This window comes from Pituophis catenifer, unplaced genomic scaffold (genome assembly GCF_029215685.1).
Source record: "Pituophis catenifer annectens isolate HBS135680 unplaced genomic scaffold, rPitCat1.0.hap2 SCAF_2, whole genome shotgun sequence".
NCBI lineage: Eukaryota > Metazoa > Chordata > Lepidosauria > Squamata > Colubridae > Pituophis > Pituophis catenifer.
In genome coordinates, this window is record NW_027256882.1 from 180,587,505 (window position 1) to 180,603,086 (window position 15,582).

Below are 15,582 nucleotides of genomic sequence, written 5' to 3' on the forward strand. Positions count from 1 at the left end.
CACTGTCTAAAATACACTGATAGACCAAAATCCATCATAAGTAATAAAATTAGAATACTCTATTATGAGCATTAATCATTAAATAGTTGTTTATATAAAGGACACTATAAGTTTACTATGCAGCAGAGAATGTTCTAGTGTATTAATTTCACACTCTTTTATGCAATCCATACTGAGACATACAATACTTGGCCCAAATCAAGCTTGCAGGAAAAGAGAAAAGGTACAGCTCTCGTAGGAAAATTATCCTTAACAATGACATGCAACAACACTAGACAAAATATGTGATATATCCCTATACCTCAAACAAAACTAAAAGAACTCCAATGACTTACCATGATGTAAGGCTATTTTATCCTGGAGGTGCTGATGTTGGCATAAATAAAACCCAGAATGCCGAACACCAGTAACAGGAAGGAGCCTGGGTGCTATGTGCCAGCACTTCCCCTATTAATTCGCTTCACAAGAGCCTTGTGGTAGCCTTATGTCAAAGGCCATTGTGGTCTTTGAATCCTAAGCTCTATATTTGCTACGTGTCTTGTAACAAAAAAAAAAAAATCCTCACCAAAGTCTCTTGTTATGAGCCTGAAACAGATGTACTTCAACAACACAACTCCTTTATAGATTTTCACGGTGAGTTAAGTGAGACTGCTTACCTCATTGCATTTGTACGTAGCTAAGCTAGTGGTTCTGAAGCAAAACAATATTTGTGTTATTGTTTTGGGATGAGATAAGATGTGCTTTAGAAGGCAACACTTCCTGAGGCACATCCTATCATTTCTTAGACTCTGGTTTTTATGACGACTTTTGATAAATATCAATGCTGTAGCTACATTATTATTATATGTACTCCCTGGGCGGTGCTAAATTGATGACAACCACCAGATGCAGCCGTACTGTTCTCTTGGGCCTCACAGTCACAACAAACAGAAATGTATAAAATCAAGTATCCTTAGTTTTTCAAAACCAGTTAGATCTTTGCTTGATAGGCACACTATCAAATATGTCACCCTATTAATGTCTTTCATTGGAGGTTGCCAATCTGATTTCCATTCTGTGTTGAACCCCCTTTTATAAAGATAGTTGCTCCTGTTGTGCAGCTGCCTAGAAAACGCTTGACCAACTGACTGCAGTTCATATCTAATGGTAAATTATTTTTTGGTTAACCATAGTTTACAAAGCACAGTGGGTGGTTTTTGCACTTTATTGTTTAACACAAACCCAGCTAAGAAGTCAGCTTGCTGCACTGGAGCAAAAGCTGATCCTGAGACATCCAAGATCAAATGTCCTGTTTTAGCTTCTCTTTCTAAATTTTACTGGATGGTTATTAGAATAAAATTATTTTGTCTGGCATATAATCTAATTATACTCAATTATACGCAGGTAATTCTAATGTAAAACTTTAATTGAGCCCAGAATGATGGTTGTACATTGTGCTGGTCAAGTGAGTAATCACTAACTCAATTCTATGACTTTTTTTGCAGTGGTTGTTAAGTGAATCATCATGGTCGTTAAGCAAATCTGCAATCATTAAGCAAATGCTACAGTCATTAAGTGAACCTGTTGTCTACAATGGGCATTTTTTTTGCTAGAAACCAGACATAAATGCCTATTTTCATCAAAAAACAAACTACACTCATAATAGCAGGATGCTGCAAATGGACATGTATGGGGGCTAGTTTCTGAGTAGCCAAAATGTAATCATGTTCGGTGGGGGGCAGGGTAACCATTGTTACTGTGAATCTGTGTTGTATCTTTTTTGGGGTTCATTATAACTTCAAACAGTCACTAAGAGACCTGTCATAAGTTGAGGACTACTTGTAGTAAATCATACTGCAAAAGTGTAACAATCCTTGAAGTTCTTGTTTAGCTTATAACTATAATCCAACTCAGCCTTTCCAACTGGTACCCTTCAGAAATTTTAAGCCTACAACTGTTATCTGGTTGAAAACTCTGGAACTTGTTATCTGAACCACATCTGGAATATTACAATTTAAGGATCTATAGGTGGCAGTATAATCTAATATACTGGTGTGAAGGTGGATAATGTGCATCAATTTAAGAGTCACACAACATTTACCGTAGCAGGATTGACAGACTGCTGGGAGTTGTTTTAAAACAGCCACTGCTGCTCTGGTGATTTCAGGTAGCTGGAAAACACTAGAGAAGGCCTAGGACTACATGTTGAAGTTAACAATCATTAATCAATAAACACAAAAAGTGACAGAAAACACAACTGAGCAAAGCAGCCCTAATATATGTGTGTGAAAATTTCATGAATGGTACATTTTGCTTAGAATAGAACTTATAGCCGTAAGTTTTTATGGCTTTTTTATCATACAGGTAGTCCTCGACCTATGACCACAATTGAGCTGAAAATTTCCATTGCCAAGTAAGACAGTTAAGTGAATTTTGCCCCATTTTACATTTCTTGCCACAGATGTTAGGTGAATCTGGCTTCCCCATTGACTTTACTTATCAGAAGGTCACAAAAGATAAATTACATGACCCTAAGAGGACATGCCAGCTGCCAAATTTTGATCACGTGGCCATGCGGATGCTGCAAGTTGTGAAAAACAGTCATAAATAACTTTTTCAGTGCTGTTATAACTTCAAACAGTCACTAAATGAACGACTTTAAGTCAAAAACTGCCTATATACTTTTCGGAAGCAAGCCAAAACCTCAACATTGTTTCACTTTAGATCATAAGAACACCATTAAAGGATTCTGTAAGGGCACATAGGTAGAGGTAAAGGTTCCCCTCACACATGTGCTAGTCGTTCCTGACTCTAGGGGGCGGTGCTCATCTCCATTTCAAAGCCAAAGAGCCAGCGCTGTCCGAGGACGTCTCCGTGGTCATGTGGCCAGCATGACTAAACGCCAAAGGCGTATGGAACGCTGTTACCTTCCCACCAAAGGTGGTCCCTATTTTTCTACTTGCATTTTTTACGTGCTTTCGAACTGCTAGGTTGGCAGAAGCTGGGACAGGTAACGGGAGCTCACCCTGTTACGCGGCACTTAGGGATTCAACCGCTGAACTGCCAACCTTTCAATCGACAAGCTCAGCATCTTAGCCACTGAGTCACCATGTCCTTGTGAGGGCACATACAAGCGTAAAATTTGCCACAGGGTTTTTACATGTAGTCCTCCACTTACAACAGTTCATTTGGTAACCGTTCAGTTGCCATTTTTCACACCACCATTGCAGCATCCCTATGGTCACATGACCAAAATTCAGACCCTTGGCAATTGACTCATATTTATGACGGTTCAAGTGTCCGGGGGTCATGTGATCACTTTTTGTGACCTGATAAGCAAAGTCAATGGGAAAGCTAGATTCACTTAACAACTGTGTATTAACTGTAGTGATTCACTTAACAACTGCGGGAAAAGATGTAAAATGAGGCAAAACTTACTGTCTCACTTAGCAACAATTAGCAATGTTGGGATCAATTGTGGCCGTAAATTGTGGACTTATTACATTACAGCTTGGAAAATAGCATTTCCTTCTGATATTTATTGGTTCTGCAAAAGGAAACAAAATTTGCTAAAACTAGAAGCACGAAAAACTGGTGTGGTGTTTCCTGCTATGGAAGGAAGGTCAAGATATATTTTGTTGAGCAAGTTTGTTATGCTAACTGCAAAAAAACCTTGAGAAACTTTATATTTTTTTATTAAGTTTGGTGAAATCGTATATCCATTCCAGGGCATAAGTTTACCTCTAAGGAAAATATATATGTCATGTAAACAAGAAATCCAAAAAGCATGCATCAGGAGTGAGAAAATCATAACCTGCCGACTTTCCTGGAATTTTGCAGAAACGAGCAAGAAATAGCAGGGAGTTTGGGGGGTTCTAACATCTGGAATGCCACATGCTCCCCTGAATGTTATTCTCACTGGCCAGTTTCATACATTTTATTAAGCCGCTGAATTGTTTGCTTTTTGCCTCTGAAGATCATATCAGTGTGATAAAGTGACCAGCTGGCTTCTGACAAAGTCAATTGGAGGGAAGCTGGATTTGCTTAATGACCACTCATTCACTTAACAACTGCAGTAATTCACTCAATGGGGCATGGTAGCTCAGCAGACTGATAGCATTGTGATTAACACCAGCTGTCTGCAATTACTGTAAGTTCGAATCTCACCAGGCTCAAGGTTGACTCAGCCTTCCATCCTTTCTAAGGTAGGTAAATTGAGGACCCAGTTTGTGGGGGCAATAAGCTGACTTTGTATAAATATACAAAAGTATGAAGGCTATTGCTTAACGCATTGTAAGCCGCCCTGAGTCTCCAGAGAAGGGCGGCATATAAATCAAATTTTAAAAAAAATCATGGCAAGGAGGACATAAAATTGGGTGTGATTCAACAACCACCTTGCTTAGAAACAGAAATTCTGTTCCCAATTGTGGTCGTAAGTGAAGGGCTACATGTATATGAAGGCCACAATATTCTCCCACTTCTCCACCAATATAGGCAGCGCTCCTTTTTCCAGAACTGCTGCCAACCACTTGAAGTCCACTGTGCTCTATGAAAGCTTAAGCAATGATAAATGTGTGAATCTTTAAAGTTTCACCAGGCATTCCATTTTTACTCCTGCAGTTCTTCCTCTTCCTCCTTTGGAATCCATTGCATCTGCATGGGCTGGTAACCAACAGATCTGAATAAATATTAAGCAAACATTACCCATTTATCTGCAGGATTAGCTTCTGACTAAATTTTAAACTCAGTTTTATTTTTACATTCCAACCTGGAGCAGTGACAATTGCTTGCAGAAAGTATTAGTTCTCTGTTTCCAGAAAAAAATTGGGAACCATTTTTGTTAATTTTTACATGTTTTTACATGGATACTCTAGATTAGACCATAGAATCACAAGGCTCGAAGGGACCAGAATCATCTTACAGAAGAGACAGGTGGCATATACATTTAATAAATAAGTATAAATAAAAGGAGCTTGGAGATCTTATACTCCAACCCCTTGCTCAAGGCAGGAGACGTTATATACCATGCTAGACAAACGATTGTCCAGTCTATTTTTGAAAACTGTAGTGATGAAGCATCCACATCTCGAGGAGGCAAGGTATTCCATTGATTGTTCTGTCAGGAAATTTCTCCTTAGCTCTAGGTTGGATCTCTCTTCTTCACATTGCTTCTTATCCTGTCCTCAGATGCTTTGGCAAATAAGTCAATCCCATATTTTCTCTGACTGATGCTCAAGTTCTGAAAGACAGCTATAATGCCCCTCCTAATCTATTTGATAAACTAGACATCTCTAGCTCTCTCACCATAAAGAAGCATACTCAGCTACTGCAGCTGAATATTTATTAGTCTTTCAAATGACATGGAACTCTTTATTTTACTACGCCCTATGCACACCCCAAAAAAGTATGTATTGGGTGTGTAGGCAACAGAGGGAGGCCAGTTTGCTCCTAACCAGAGCACTTTTTTGGTTTGATCTGACTCTGGTTGGAAAGGAATAAGAATGAAGTGGGAATGGCCGGAGAGATACTACTATGAAGTAGTGTTCATTGAAAGCCACCTTCTCGACACAGGGCAATCCAAGCAATCAATGCAGCTTTCCCCTACTGCTGCTTTCATCTTCCATAGATATTCACATGCAGCACCAGTAACACTGATTTCCTTGAATGTTGTTTAACAAGACTTATCAGCATGCGTGGGTGCTCGTTATTAGCTGCGGAGGACGCTCTTTCCAGCAAAAAAAAAAAAGGGGGGTGTGTGATTTATTATTATTATTATTATTTTGTATCATAAGGCAGAAACGGGCCTACAGCTTAACCAAACATCCGGCTTGTGGGATGCAATTGTTGGCAAGCGTCCACAGCCGGAGGGGTGCAACCATGAAGAATGCGGGAACACCAAAACCACGCTTTCCTAGGTGGGTCAGCTAGGCCGGGAGCACGTGGACATCTGGAAGGATTGGCCGGGGCGTAAGTGTCGGCCTCCGTTCAGGACTTCTCTTTCCCGGGAAGCGACCAGAAACAAAATCCCAGCTCCTGCTGCTGTAAAACACGTTTTCTATCCGCTTCAACAGCTTGGCGGCGATAAAAAAACCGATCGAGGCCACCCGCTACCATTGCATGGGGAATGGACGGCTTGTTTTTCTAAACAACATCTCCCTTCCACCCCGCCCTGAATTCGGGTTATTTCTAAGTAATCGTGTTTGGGACCGGCTTGAACTACCTTGTCGAATTTTTCCTGGGAAGTATTTCTTGAAATCAACCCAAGCGCCACAAACCAGCGTGCATTTTTGGGGTTCTCCGCAGCTCTTGCAAGGAAGATGTTACCAAAGCCAGCAACGAGCCTCCTGGACTTTTGAAGCAGCTGCTGAGTTGGCCCTGCTTGAGGGGCTGCGCTCGATTTTTACCTTAGACTTAGAGGAATCAACGGGGGGCTCGGGCACTGAACTCCGTCCGGAGAGAAGCAGCGACGCCGGCATCTCAAAGGATGGCGCTCTCGACCTTCGGGATCCTGACGGGCGGGTGAAGGACGGGCTGGGCGGTCTGCGCGCGTCAATAAACTAGGAAGGCGAAAAGAGACCCGAGGCGAGACAAGCCGTCCTGCCGTAAAAACAAGGCAACCCGCTCGGGCTGACGACTCCTGACTGCGCCTTTAAGGATCGTCGGGGGCGGAGCAGGGAGTGTCCCAAGCAGGCGCTGAGGTTGTGCGGCCGGAGGAGTAGGACTCTGTGGGGTAACGGCGGCAGCGGCGAGTTGGGCTTCGGGTGGGCCTAACGAGAGGAAGCGAGGGCTCACGACGGGAGCGCAGCCAGCATGGACTGGGGCACGGAGCTCTGGGTAAGCAACCGCGCAGCCCACTCGCCAGGGCGCTCTCCTGGGAAGTTCACGATTTCCTGGTTTATCCCGCCCGCTTGTTCTTTTTGGTCTCCATTTCCCACCACTTGGTCTTCATGCCCCCCACCCAGGGCCAGGCTTCTTTATCTCCAGACCTCCGTAAAGCTTGAACCTCGTCCTTTTCGCCAAGCAAAGTTTGAGTTCTCTGCCCCCCGCACCGTAGCCCCTTTCCACCCTTAGCGCCCGCTCCCACCTCTCCTTAAATAGAAGCTCATCCCAGGACGCCCCGGGGCGCTAATCCTGGTTCCAGGCCCTTTTCTGTTTTGGCTGGTCTGTTTTCTCCTTTCTTGGCCTCATAAAAGGAAAGCGTGGTTTCGGAATGGGAATTGTGGGTGAGTCGTTCATCTTCCATGAGTAATGAATTTAAAATTTCCTATGTCGTTAAGTGTTGTAGAATTACAGGGCAGGTTAAGATAGACAGATACTGTATCTTTTGGTCCAGGTAAGCAAGACCACCTGGAAGAAAAGGAGGAAGTACTTTTATACTCTTGATTTTGGGAATGTAAAGCTGTTGTGTTTGGGCCACCATAACAAGTAACCCAGTTCCCAGTCTGGTCTGGAAAAAATTGCCCTACATATTGCCCATACAGGGGACTGGGCCACTTGAGGGATCTCTGTTGGATATGCCAGCTTCTGCAACATCATATGGGAGAAAGCCAGGATAAAAGCTTGGTGTTCCAAGCAGCCGCTTAGGGATCTTTGTATGGTTTAGTCTGACATGCATCTGGGGTAGATATGCGGTAGCATGATTGTTTAATACTTTGCATAGGAGCTGCACTATCATACTCAAAATCACTCACCATAAAGGATACCGAGAGCGTGTGCCTTCTGAGCAAAGTGAGCATTTGACATTAAAAGACTGAAGGACAAGAGTACCTAACTTTTTAAATTATTTTTATTTGTTCAGACTGGCCCAGATTTCTCCAGCTGGAGATCTGTCCCATGAATGCATTCTTGCTCCAAAATAGACCACTGCTGGTGATCCTGAACTACTTTACAAAAATTACAGCAAATGTTTGATAATTCTGTGAAAAGTAACAGCTATAGACATAGTTTGCCCATTTCTAATTTAAAATGCATTTTGGGTTAATGTAAATCCAACAACCTGGGTTTTGAAGACCAGCTGTCAGTTAGGCTTGGTCAAAAAAGGCAGCTTCGTTGATTCTTAGGCTAAAGAAAAACCAGGACAAAAACTTCCATCCAGCTGAGGGAGGAGAGTTTTTAACAGTGTATTTAAACAAGAAAGAGATTTACGTCTCTGATAAAAATGAACTGGTAGCATTATGATAAACATGAACTGAAGAAAAGAATTTGGGGATGTTGATTTGTAGAGGGTTGACTTTCACAGTCAATTCAAAATATCTCTCCTCAGCGAACACATCCAGTCCACAAATGACATTGAATTTGAAGAATGCATTTAGTATCATGCAGAAGATAAATATTACTCTTCTGCTTAGAAAGATTATTTAGGGAAGCACTTGAAAAAGAAGGGAGAGGAAGATTCTTTCATGTGTATTTTTAACAGACAGAAGATAGATAATGGTTGAAATTGAAAAGACACAACACACTTTGGACACATTTTTGGTCTACATGATATTGGCATTTATTATTATATAAGCCCACCAACTGAATTGAACGTTGCCTTCTCAGATTCCTACCAGCATAATTCTGCCAACTGTAATCCAACATGGTTGGTGGTTACCAGTTGAAGATAGCTGATAGATAGTGGGCATTACTCCTTCTTTCTCTCCCAGTTGCTTAGAAACTTAGAAAATGAATGGCAAAGAAGCTTCCCTTACCTTATTTCAAGTGTCCTCCATTGTTTTTGGGGTTGATATCATTAGAACAGGCCTTTCTTCACCATCAGCTTTAGTTTTTCTGTTACTGAAAGATCCTAAAGATGCCTTTTGTAAATTGCGGGTCTAATCAGAGATTAACTCTAGCCTCATTGCTAGAATAGCACAAGCTATTCCTGGCACATTGCAATGGCACAGACCAAGTTTGCCCTCTGCAAGAAAAACAGCAAGAAGATTTCATACTCAAAACAACATGGCACTATATGTGTGTGTACACATACATATATACACATAATGTCATACATACATACATGTTTAAATTGTTTTACCTTGCATTTGTAAAATACAACAAGAGCTTCCTGTATTTGCTAATTCTTTCCTGTGGATGGTCCAATATATACAATAGTTGTTTGGTTTACTTATTTATCTTTTCTGTTGTGCCCCAACCAGGCTCCAACAGTGAAGGAGAGTTGATTGCTGGGGGTAGGGAAGCAGCAGGATGCATCAGCAGGGAGAATCAGCAAACCTGAGGAACTTTAAATGTCCCTGTGCATCAACATTAACTTAATAATGCCTGTGAATCTTGCAGTTCTATCCTCTGTACAGGGTGCATTCAAATTTCCCTTTGGAGAAGGATGGCCAATCCTGGGCAGATTTGTTTAACCTATTGTTCAAGCTGTTCCTCCTGATATCTGGGTGTGGCCTGATGAATTTTCTAATAATTTTTAGGGGAGATTTACAGGCTTCTGGCTTGAATCTCTTGATTCAGAGAGCTTAAAAAAGGCTGGGTTTATATTGATGAAGTGAGCAGGAACTGACATCTAGGTGTTTATGACCGGGCTACTGCTGTTTGCATGAGTGTTCAGCATTTTCTTCAGCATTTTCTTGCACTTTTGATCTCCTTCCAGCGTAATGATTGTGGTTCAAACCTCTTTTGATTCTCCAAAATCACCAATACATTATTGTAGTTTGGGGAGACTAGGGAACCCAAACTACAATAATGCATTGGTGATTTTGCAAACTTGCAATGATAAAAGTTGCCTTAACAATTAATCGAATTATATGTATGAAGGAAAGACAATCCATTAACTTATCTGTGGAGATTCTTAATCATCCAGGTGCTTTTCCAAAAGGCAATTGGACTTTCTTAGTAGTGTTGTTTTTAAAAAACGTTTCACTTCTCATCCAAAATGTCCCAATTTCAGTATCAGACAACTCACATTGGTTTTTGAGAGTTTCTCATAGACATCCAAGTGAAGTGTTATATGTGCAGTGAAATAATTAAATCAGAAGTTTCAAGAGCCTTCTAACCATTTTGGCAACATATGTCTTTTGTGCTATCCTTTGTCTTTTTCTGTATGAGTAATATTTATTCATATGATGGGTATAGAAATGAATGGAACTTTTCTTTTATATAATGTGATTTTGGCAATAGAATGTAGAATAACAGGGTTGGAAGACCTTGGAGGTCTTCTGGTCCAATCCCCTGCTCAAGCATTCTGCACAAATGGTTGTCCAGACTCTTTTTTAAAATCTCCAGTAATGGAGCACCCACAACTTCTGGAAGCAAGCCATTCCACTGATTAATTGTTCTAACTCCCAGGAAATTTCTCCTTAATTCTAAGTTGGATCTCTCTTTAGTGTGCTTTCACCTTTTATTTCTTGTCCTGCCCTCAGGTACTTAGGAAAATATACCAACCCTCTCTTCTCTGTGATAGCCCTTCAAGTACTTGAAGATTGCCATCATGTCACCCCTAGTTCTTCTCTTCCTTAGACTAGACATACCTAATTCCCACAACTATTCATCATACTGCATAGCCTCCAGATCCCTTGATCATCTTTGTTGCTCTCCTCTGTACTCTTTCTAGAGTCTTAACATCTTTTTTGCATGGTAGTGATTAAGTCTGGATGCAGTATTGTAAGTATGGTCATGGTTACTAGTGATACTGTCCCTCTGATGATGCATCCTAGGACTGCATTGGATTATTTGGCAGCTGCAGCATACTGCTGGCTCATACTTAAGTGCACTGCATGCTTCCTTCCATGTATCTATGAGGACTACATGCTGAGTGCACCTGGTCAGCCAGTTGTGAATCCATCTAGTGCTGTTGTCTATCCCACATTTTTCTATCATATCAAGAAGTAGGCTATGATCTACTTTGTCAAATGCCTTACTAAAGTCTAAGTAAACTATTTAATCTTTCTAAATATAATGTAAGATTCTAGGATATATTTAAATTTATATAATGTAAATATAGGGTTATATACTAAAAACTAGTAATCTTGATTATAATTCTTGTTTTTTAGTCATTCAATTATTTTTGACTTAATTGTTGGGTAAATTCCATGAAAGAATAGAACGGAACGGAACAGAACAGAACAGAATGATAGAGTTGGAAAAGAGCTTCCTATTCAACCCCCTGCTCAAACTGCTGACCTATACCATTTTGGACAAGTGGCTGTCTAGTCTCTTCTTAAAAGCCTCCAATGATGAAGCACCCACTTCAGAAGGCAAGCCGTTCCACTGGTTAATTGTTCCCACTGTTACAAAGTTTTTCCTTAGTTCTAGTTGCTTTCTCCTTGATTAGTTTCCAACCATCGTTTCTTGTCTTGCCTTTTTGTGCTTTGGAAAATAGGTTGACTTCTGTGGTCTTACTAAGGTTTCATAAAGCGGTATTAATACTTCACCTTGACTCCCTCTGTTTATGCAACCAAGGATTGCATTGGCTATTTGTGCTGCTGCAACACACTGCTGGCTCATATTTAAGTGATTGTCCACTAGGACAGTGGTTCTCAGCCTGTGGTCCATGGACCTCTGTAGGGTCATGATGTCATCACACAGGGTCTGCAAAGGCTTAAATAAATGTTATTATTTAAATCTTGAGTTAAAACAAGGCGGTCCATGACCACAAAAGGTATTTACAGGGGGACCATGGGGAGAAAAAGGTTGAGAACCACTGCACTATGACACCAAGATCCCTCACAGTTACTCCTTTTGAGCCAGGTTTCACTAAGCATTTTGCTGGATTGCTAATTTAGTCATTTTGTCAAAGAATGAAATAAGATTTGTTTGGCATGGTCTGTTTTTGACAAATCCATGTTGACTTGTGGTTATAACTTTACATGCTATAACTTTAATATGGTTATAACTTTAAAGTTAGTGGAGTTTCATTCTGAGTTGCCTTCTATGCATTTGTGCTATAAATACGTTTGTTGCTTGAATATATCTTGTAACTTGCAAAGAGGCAGCAGAGAGTAGTTATATTACTTCCTTCTGTAGAAATTGAGATTAAATTCTCAGACTTGAGTGCTTGGTATAAGAGAATTTGGCCTCTTTGGTCATACATCTGAAGTCTAAAATGGAACGACAGTTCCATGCTTCAAAGAGGAGCAAAAGAGCAAGTTGATATACAAGTTAAGAACAGAATATTCTGTTCTCCTTAATTTCTATGGCTGCATTCCTGTGAATATTTAGGACAAACTTCACTACAGTTTTTCTGGTCTGTCTTTCAGTAGACATAGGATTGGGCTGTCCTTCATCAAGAGATGTAGGGGTATATTTCTTCTTAACAAGACCAAATTTGTACCAAAATTCATTCCACTATTTTTCAAACTAGTAAAGCTGATAACTGATATTCCTTTTAAAAGCACCTAACTTCCTGGTAATGTGCCCATGCCCAGTGACATGGATGCAGATTATTTTGGGGGGGGGGGGTTCCCCCCCCAAGCGTTCTCTCTGATAGTTGGATTAAAAGGTACAGATTAATGGGTTATTATAATTTAGCATTTTCCCAGGAAGGTAGTGGACTGAAATCAGAATTCTTTTAAATACATATATTGGATGCAAAGCCTTATATAAAAAGATTGAATTATTGCTTCAACGTCATTTACTGTTGTAATCTTGAATGACAAGTGCCCACTAGAAAGCTTCTGCTTGCCATAATCATATTTCTCTATCAATACTCCATCTCCATTACACTCTTGTATTTCTCCTTTCATTGATTTTGGGTGTGTTATATTCAGGACTGGGAGGGATTTTTTTCTCCTTTCAATTAGTTTGGAGGATATGGTTACAAACAGCTGTTCCTTAGCATGCTTCTATGGCTAATAGGTTCTGCAGTAGCCAAGAAAGGCCATGGAGGGGATGGTATGTTATATCCATTAAGTGTTACATTTAGTCTATTCAAAGATTTGGCTCGAATTATTTGTTATTTTTCACTTGTCTTTTGGGCATTGTCATCATGATAATTATAGTTAACAAAAGTTAACAGTTAAACGGCACAAGCACAGAGAGGTTTGGGGCAGTGGTGAAATGTAAAATTTGTTACTCTCGGTTCTGTGGGCATGGCTTGGTGGGGGGGGGGGGTAATATGACTGAGTGGGTGTGGCCAACTTTTTTTTTTTTTACTTTTAAAACCATTTTTTCTACAACCTCTTTGGCTGAAGAGGTTGGAAAAAAATGCTTTTAAAGCCTCTGACGATCCCAGCTGACTTGACTGATCGGCAGAGGCTTTTTTTCCTTTTAAAAACATTTTTTCTATAACCTCTTTGGCCGAAGAGGTTGTAGAAAACATGCTTTTAAAAGCCTCTGATGATCCCAGCTGAGCCACGCGATCATAAGAGGCTTTTTTTTTACTTTTAAAAGCATTTTTTCGGCCAAAGAGGTTGTAGAAAAAATGCTTTTAAAAATTAAAAAAAAGCTTCTGATGATTGCACGGCTCAGCTGGGCAGTGGGGGGGGCAGGGATTTTTGCTACCGGTTCTCTGAACCACCCGCCACCATCACTACCAGATCGGGCGATCTGGTCCGAACCAGGAGCATTTCACCCCTGGTTTGGGGACTGCAAAAAAAAAAAAAAAAAAAGGACCCATGGCCACATTAAGACTTCAGATTACCTAGTTGAGCTTTAAATTATAAAGTTGTGTAATTGTACATTTCATTAGATTCTATCTGATCTGCAGTGTTGGGTTCATCTTTTGGTCTCTCATTTTGGCCTTGCCTCCCTGAATACAAATATAAAACAGTGAAGACTGAATAAATGATTGATTGTGACTACTCTCCTAGGGGTGGGAAGCTTTGGTCTGATGTTCCTTCTTCATTTCTCTCTCTCCTTCCTCTTCCCAGTTTTTTATATACACCTGTGTCTGCTCCCCAGTCAAAGCCAGCTAGTCTCTTGGAATGAAATTAGTTGCTATGGAAATTACCTTGCACTTCATGCATTCCTGGAAGGGGACTTGGGGGTGGGGGGGTGGCAGAGGAAGAAGGGCTGATGTGTGTTTTGACTGTGAAGTGGAGGGAATTAGATTATCCTGGCTGTGGGGGGAATGGATGCCAAGGATTGGGTAATTCAGAATAGAGTAGGAGAGTGAGGTCTACAGCATTGTCAAGGAAACCAAAAGCTTAGTTGATTTTTGTGAATTCCAGCCATTTCCTGCTTGCTTTCCTCAACTTCTGGGAACCTGACCTTGCCAATCAGGTTAGATGAATCAAAGTATTGCTTGAGTGTCTGAAGCAGGAAATCTAAATCCATGGTGTGTTTCCCCCCCCCCCCGCCCCCCCAGCAGCTCTACTCCATTAGGAAATCTGAACATTGGAATTGCATCATGGTGATTGCATTAACCAGGGGAACGAAGTGGAAAGACGCTTCCCCGGTTATATTCACAAGATGCTCCAGGAGCATTCTGCTTTAGCCAAGACATAATAGGAAGGGCTCTGGAAGAGGCTTTGGCTGTGCTAGGAGTGGCAAGACCACCATGGTTTAAGAGGCTGCCTTGTTGGGTAGGTCCGATTGCAGAGACATTGGTCCTTAGGGAATCTGATGTGAAACAAGATTTTCTGAGTACCGGTAGCTTATTTGTTTGCCCATCTGATATTGTCCTATACTACCATATGGACCTTCTCTTTATTTCAAAAAGGCCCAAGTCCTGCTTAAAGAGGTTTGGAATTCTTCACCTCTTGTCCTGCTTGCTTTAGTTAAGTTGTGGAAAGATACTGATGTTCTACCTTCGGCAAGAGAGCAAAAAAATATTCCCAATCAAGGGAGCATCCACAGTGTAGATGCAAGAAATTCATTTCCCAGATAGTTGCTATATTCCTTGATTACTCATAAAAAGAAGGAGTGGACCAGATTTATTTTTTCCATCCCAGTCTAGGAGAAACCATGGCCCCTGATTCAAGTCATGAGAGGTAGCACTTAGCAATAGCAGTAGCACTTAGACTTATATAACAGCTCCATAGTGTTTAGAGATGATGCAAGGGAGAGGCAGGCTCAGGATTCTTTCCATTTGTTAACTGGATCTTTTGGTTTGAGGTTGTGTTCAGCCTTTATGGTCCAGAATATGCTATGTCTTCTTCCAGTGCTGAGTCAAGGAAACCTCACAAATGCCCTAATGTTATGAGTAGCTGCTGCTGCAATTAACATTGCTAGCAAGAAGCCTACAGGAACTGGTGAGAACCAGAACAATTTCCTAAGAGGAGTCCATTATATGTAGAATATCAAAAGAAGCATATTGGAGCAGTGTTCCCTGGCCTTCCCTTCACTCTCCCTGAACATACAGTAGTTCCTTTCTGGTTCAGTATGAAACATTTAGCTCTTGGAGTCCAGAGGTTTAATTTTCTCAGTTATTTTTTGTTCTAATTTTTATTATGTAGCCAATCGGGAATATTCAATTCCTTTTCCTATTTTGATAAGTCAGCATCAATGGCTTCATTGAACATTAATCTCCTCAGATCAGAGTGATCTGATCGCATTGTAAGTATGCTCCAAGGAGGTCTAAATCAAAATTATCAGAGGAAAAATAAGCTTAGAAGAGGGATTAAAAGAAGAGAGCAGGGCTGTCTCTTTTAGGTGATCTCATCTGAAAAATAGGAAATACTTTATTAATTTGCCTGGTGTTTGAAACAGCAGGAAGGAAAG

At 40.8% G+C, this 15,582-nt stretch overlaps 1 protein-coding gene across 2 annotated transcripts in view; it reads left to right on the forward strand.

The window, feature by feature from the left end:
- Nucleotides 1–6,563: 6,563 nt before the first annotated feature.
- Nucleotides 6,564–15,582, forward strand: part of TRIP10 (thyroid hormone receptor interactor 10) — a 72,379-nt gene continuing 63,360 nt past the window's right edge. Inside the window, exon 1 of one of the 2 annotated variants that reach the window (XM_070938228.1) lies at nt 6,564–6,813. In XM_070938228.1, the coding sequence (XP_070794329.1) occupies nt 6,790–6,813 (24 nt within the window). In that variant the 5' untranslated portion in view covers nt 6,564–6,789. The remainder of the gene's footprint in view (nt 6,814–15,582) is intronic. The other variant, XM_070938229.1, reaches the window with a different exon arrangement.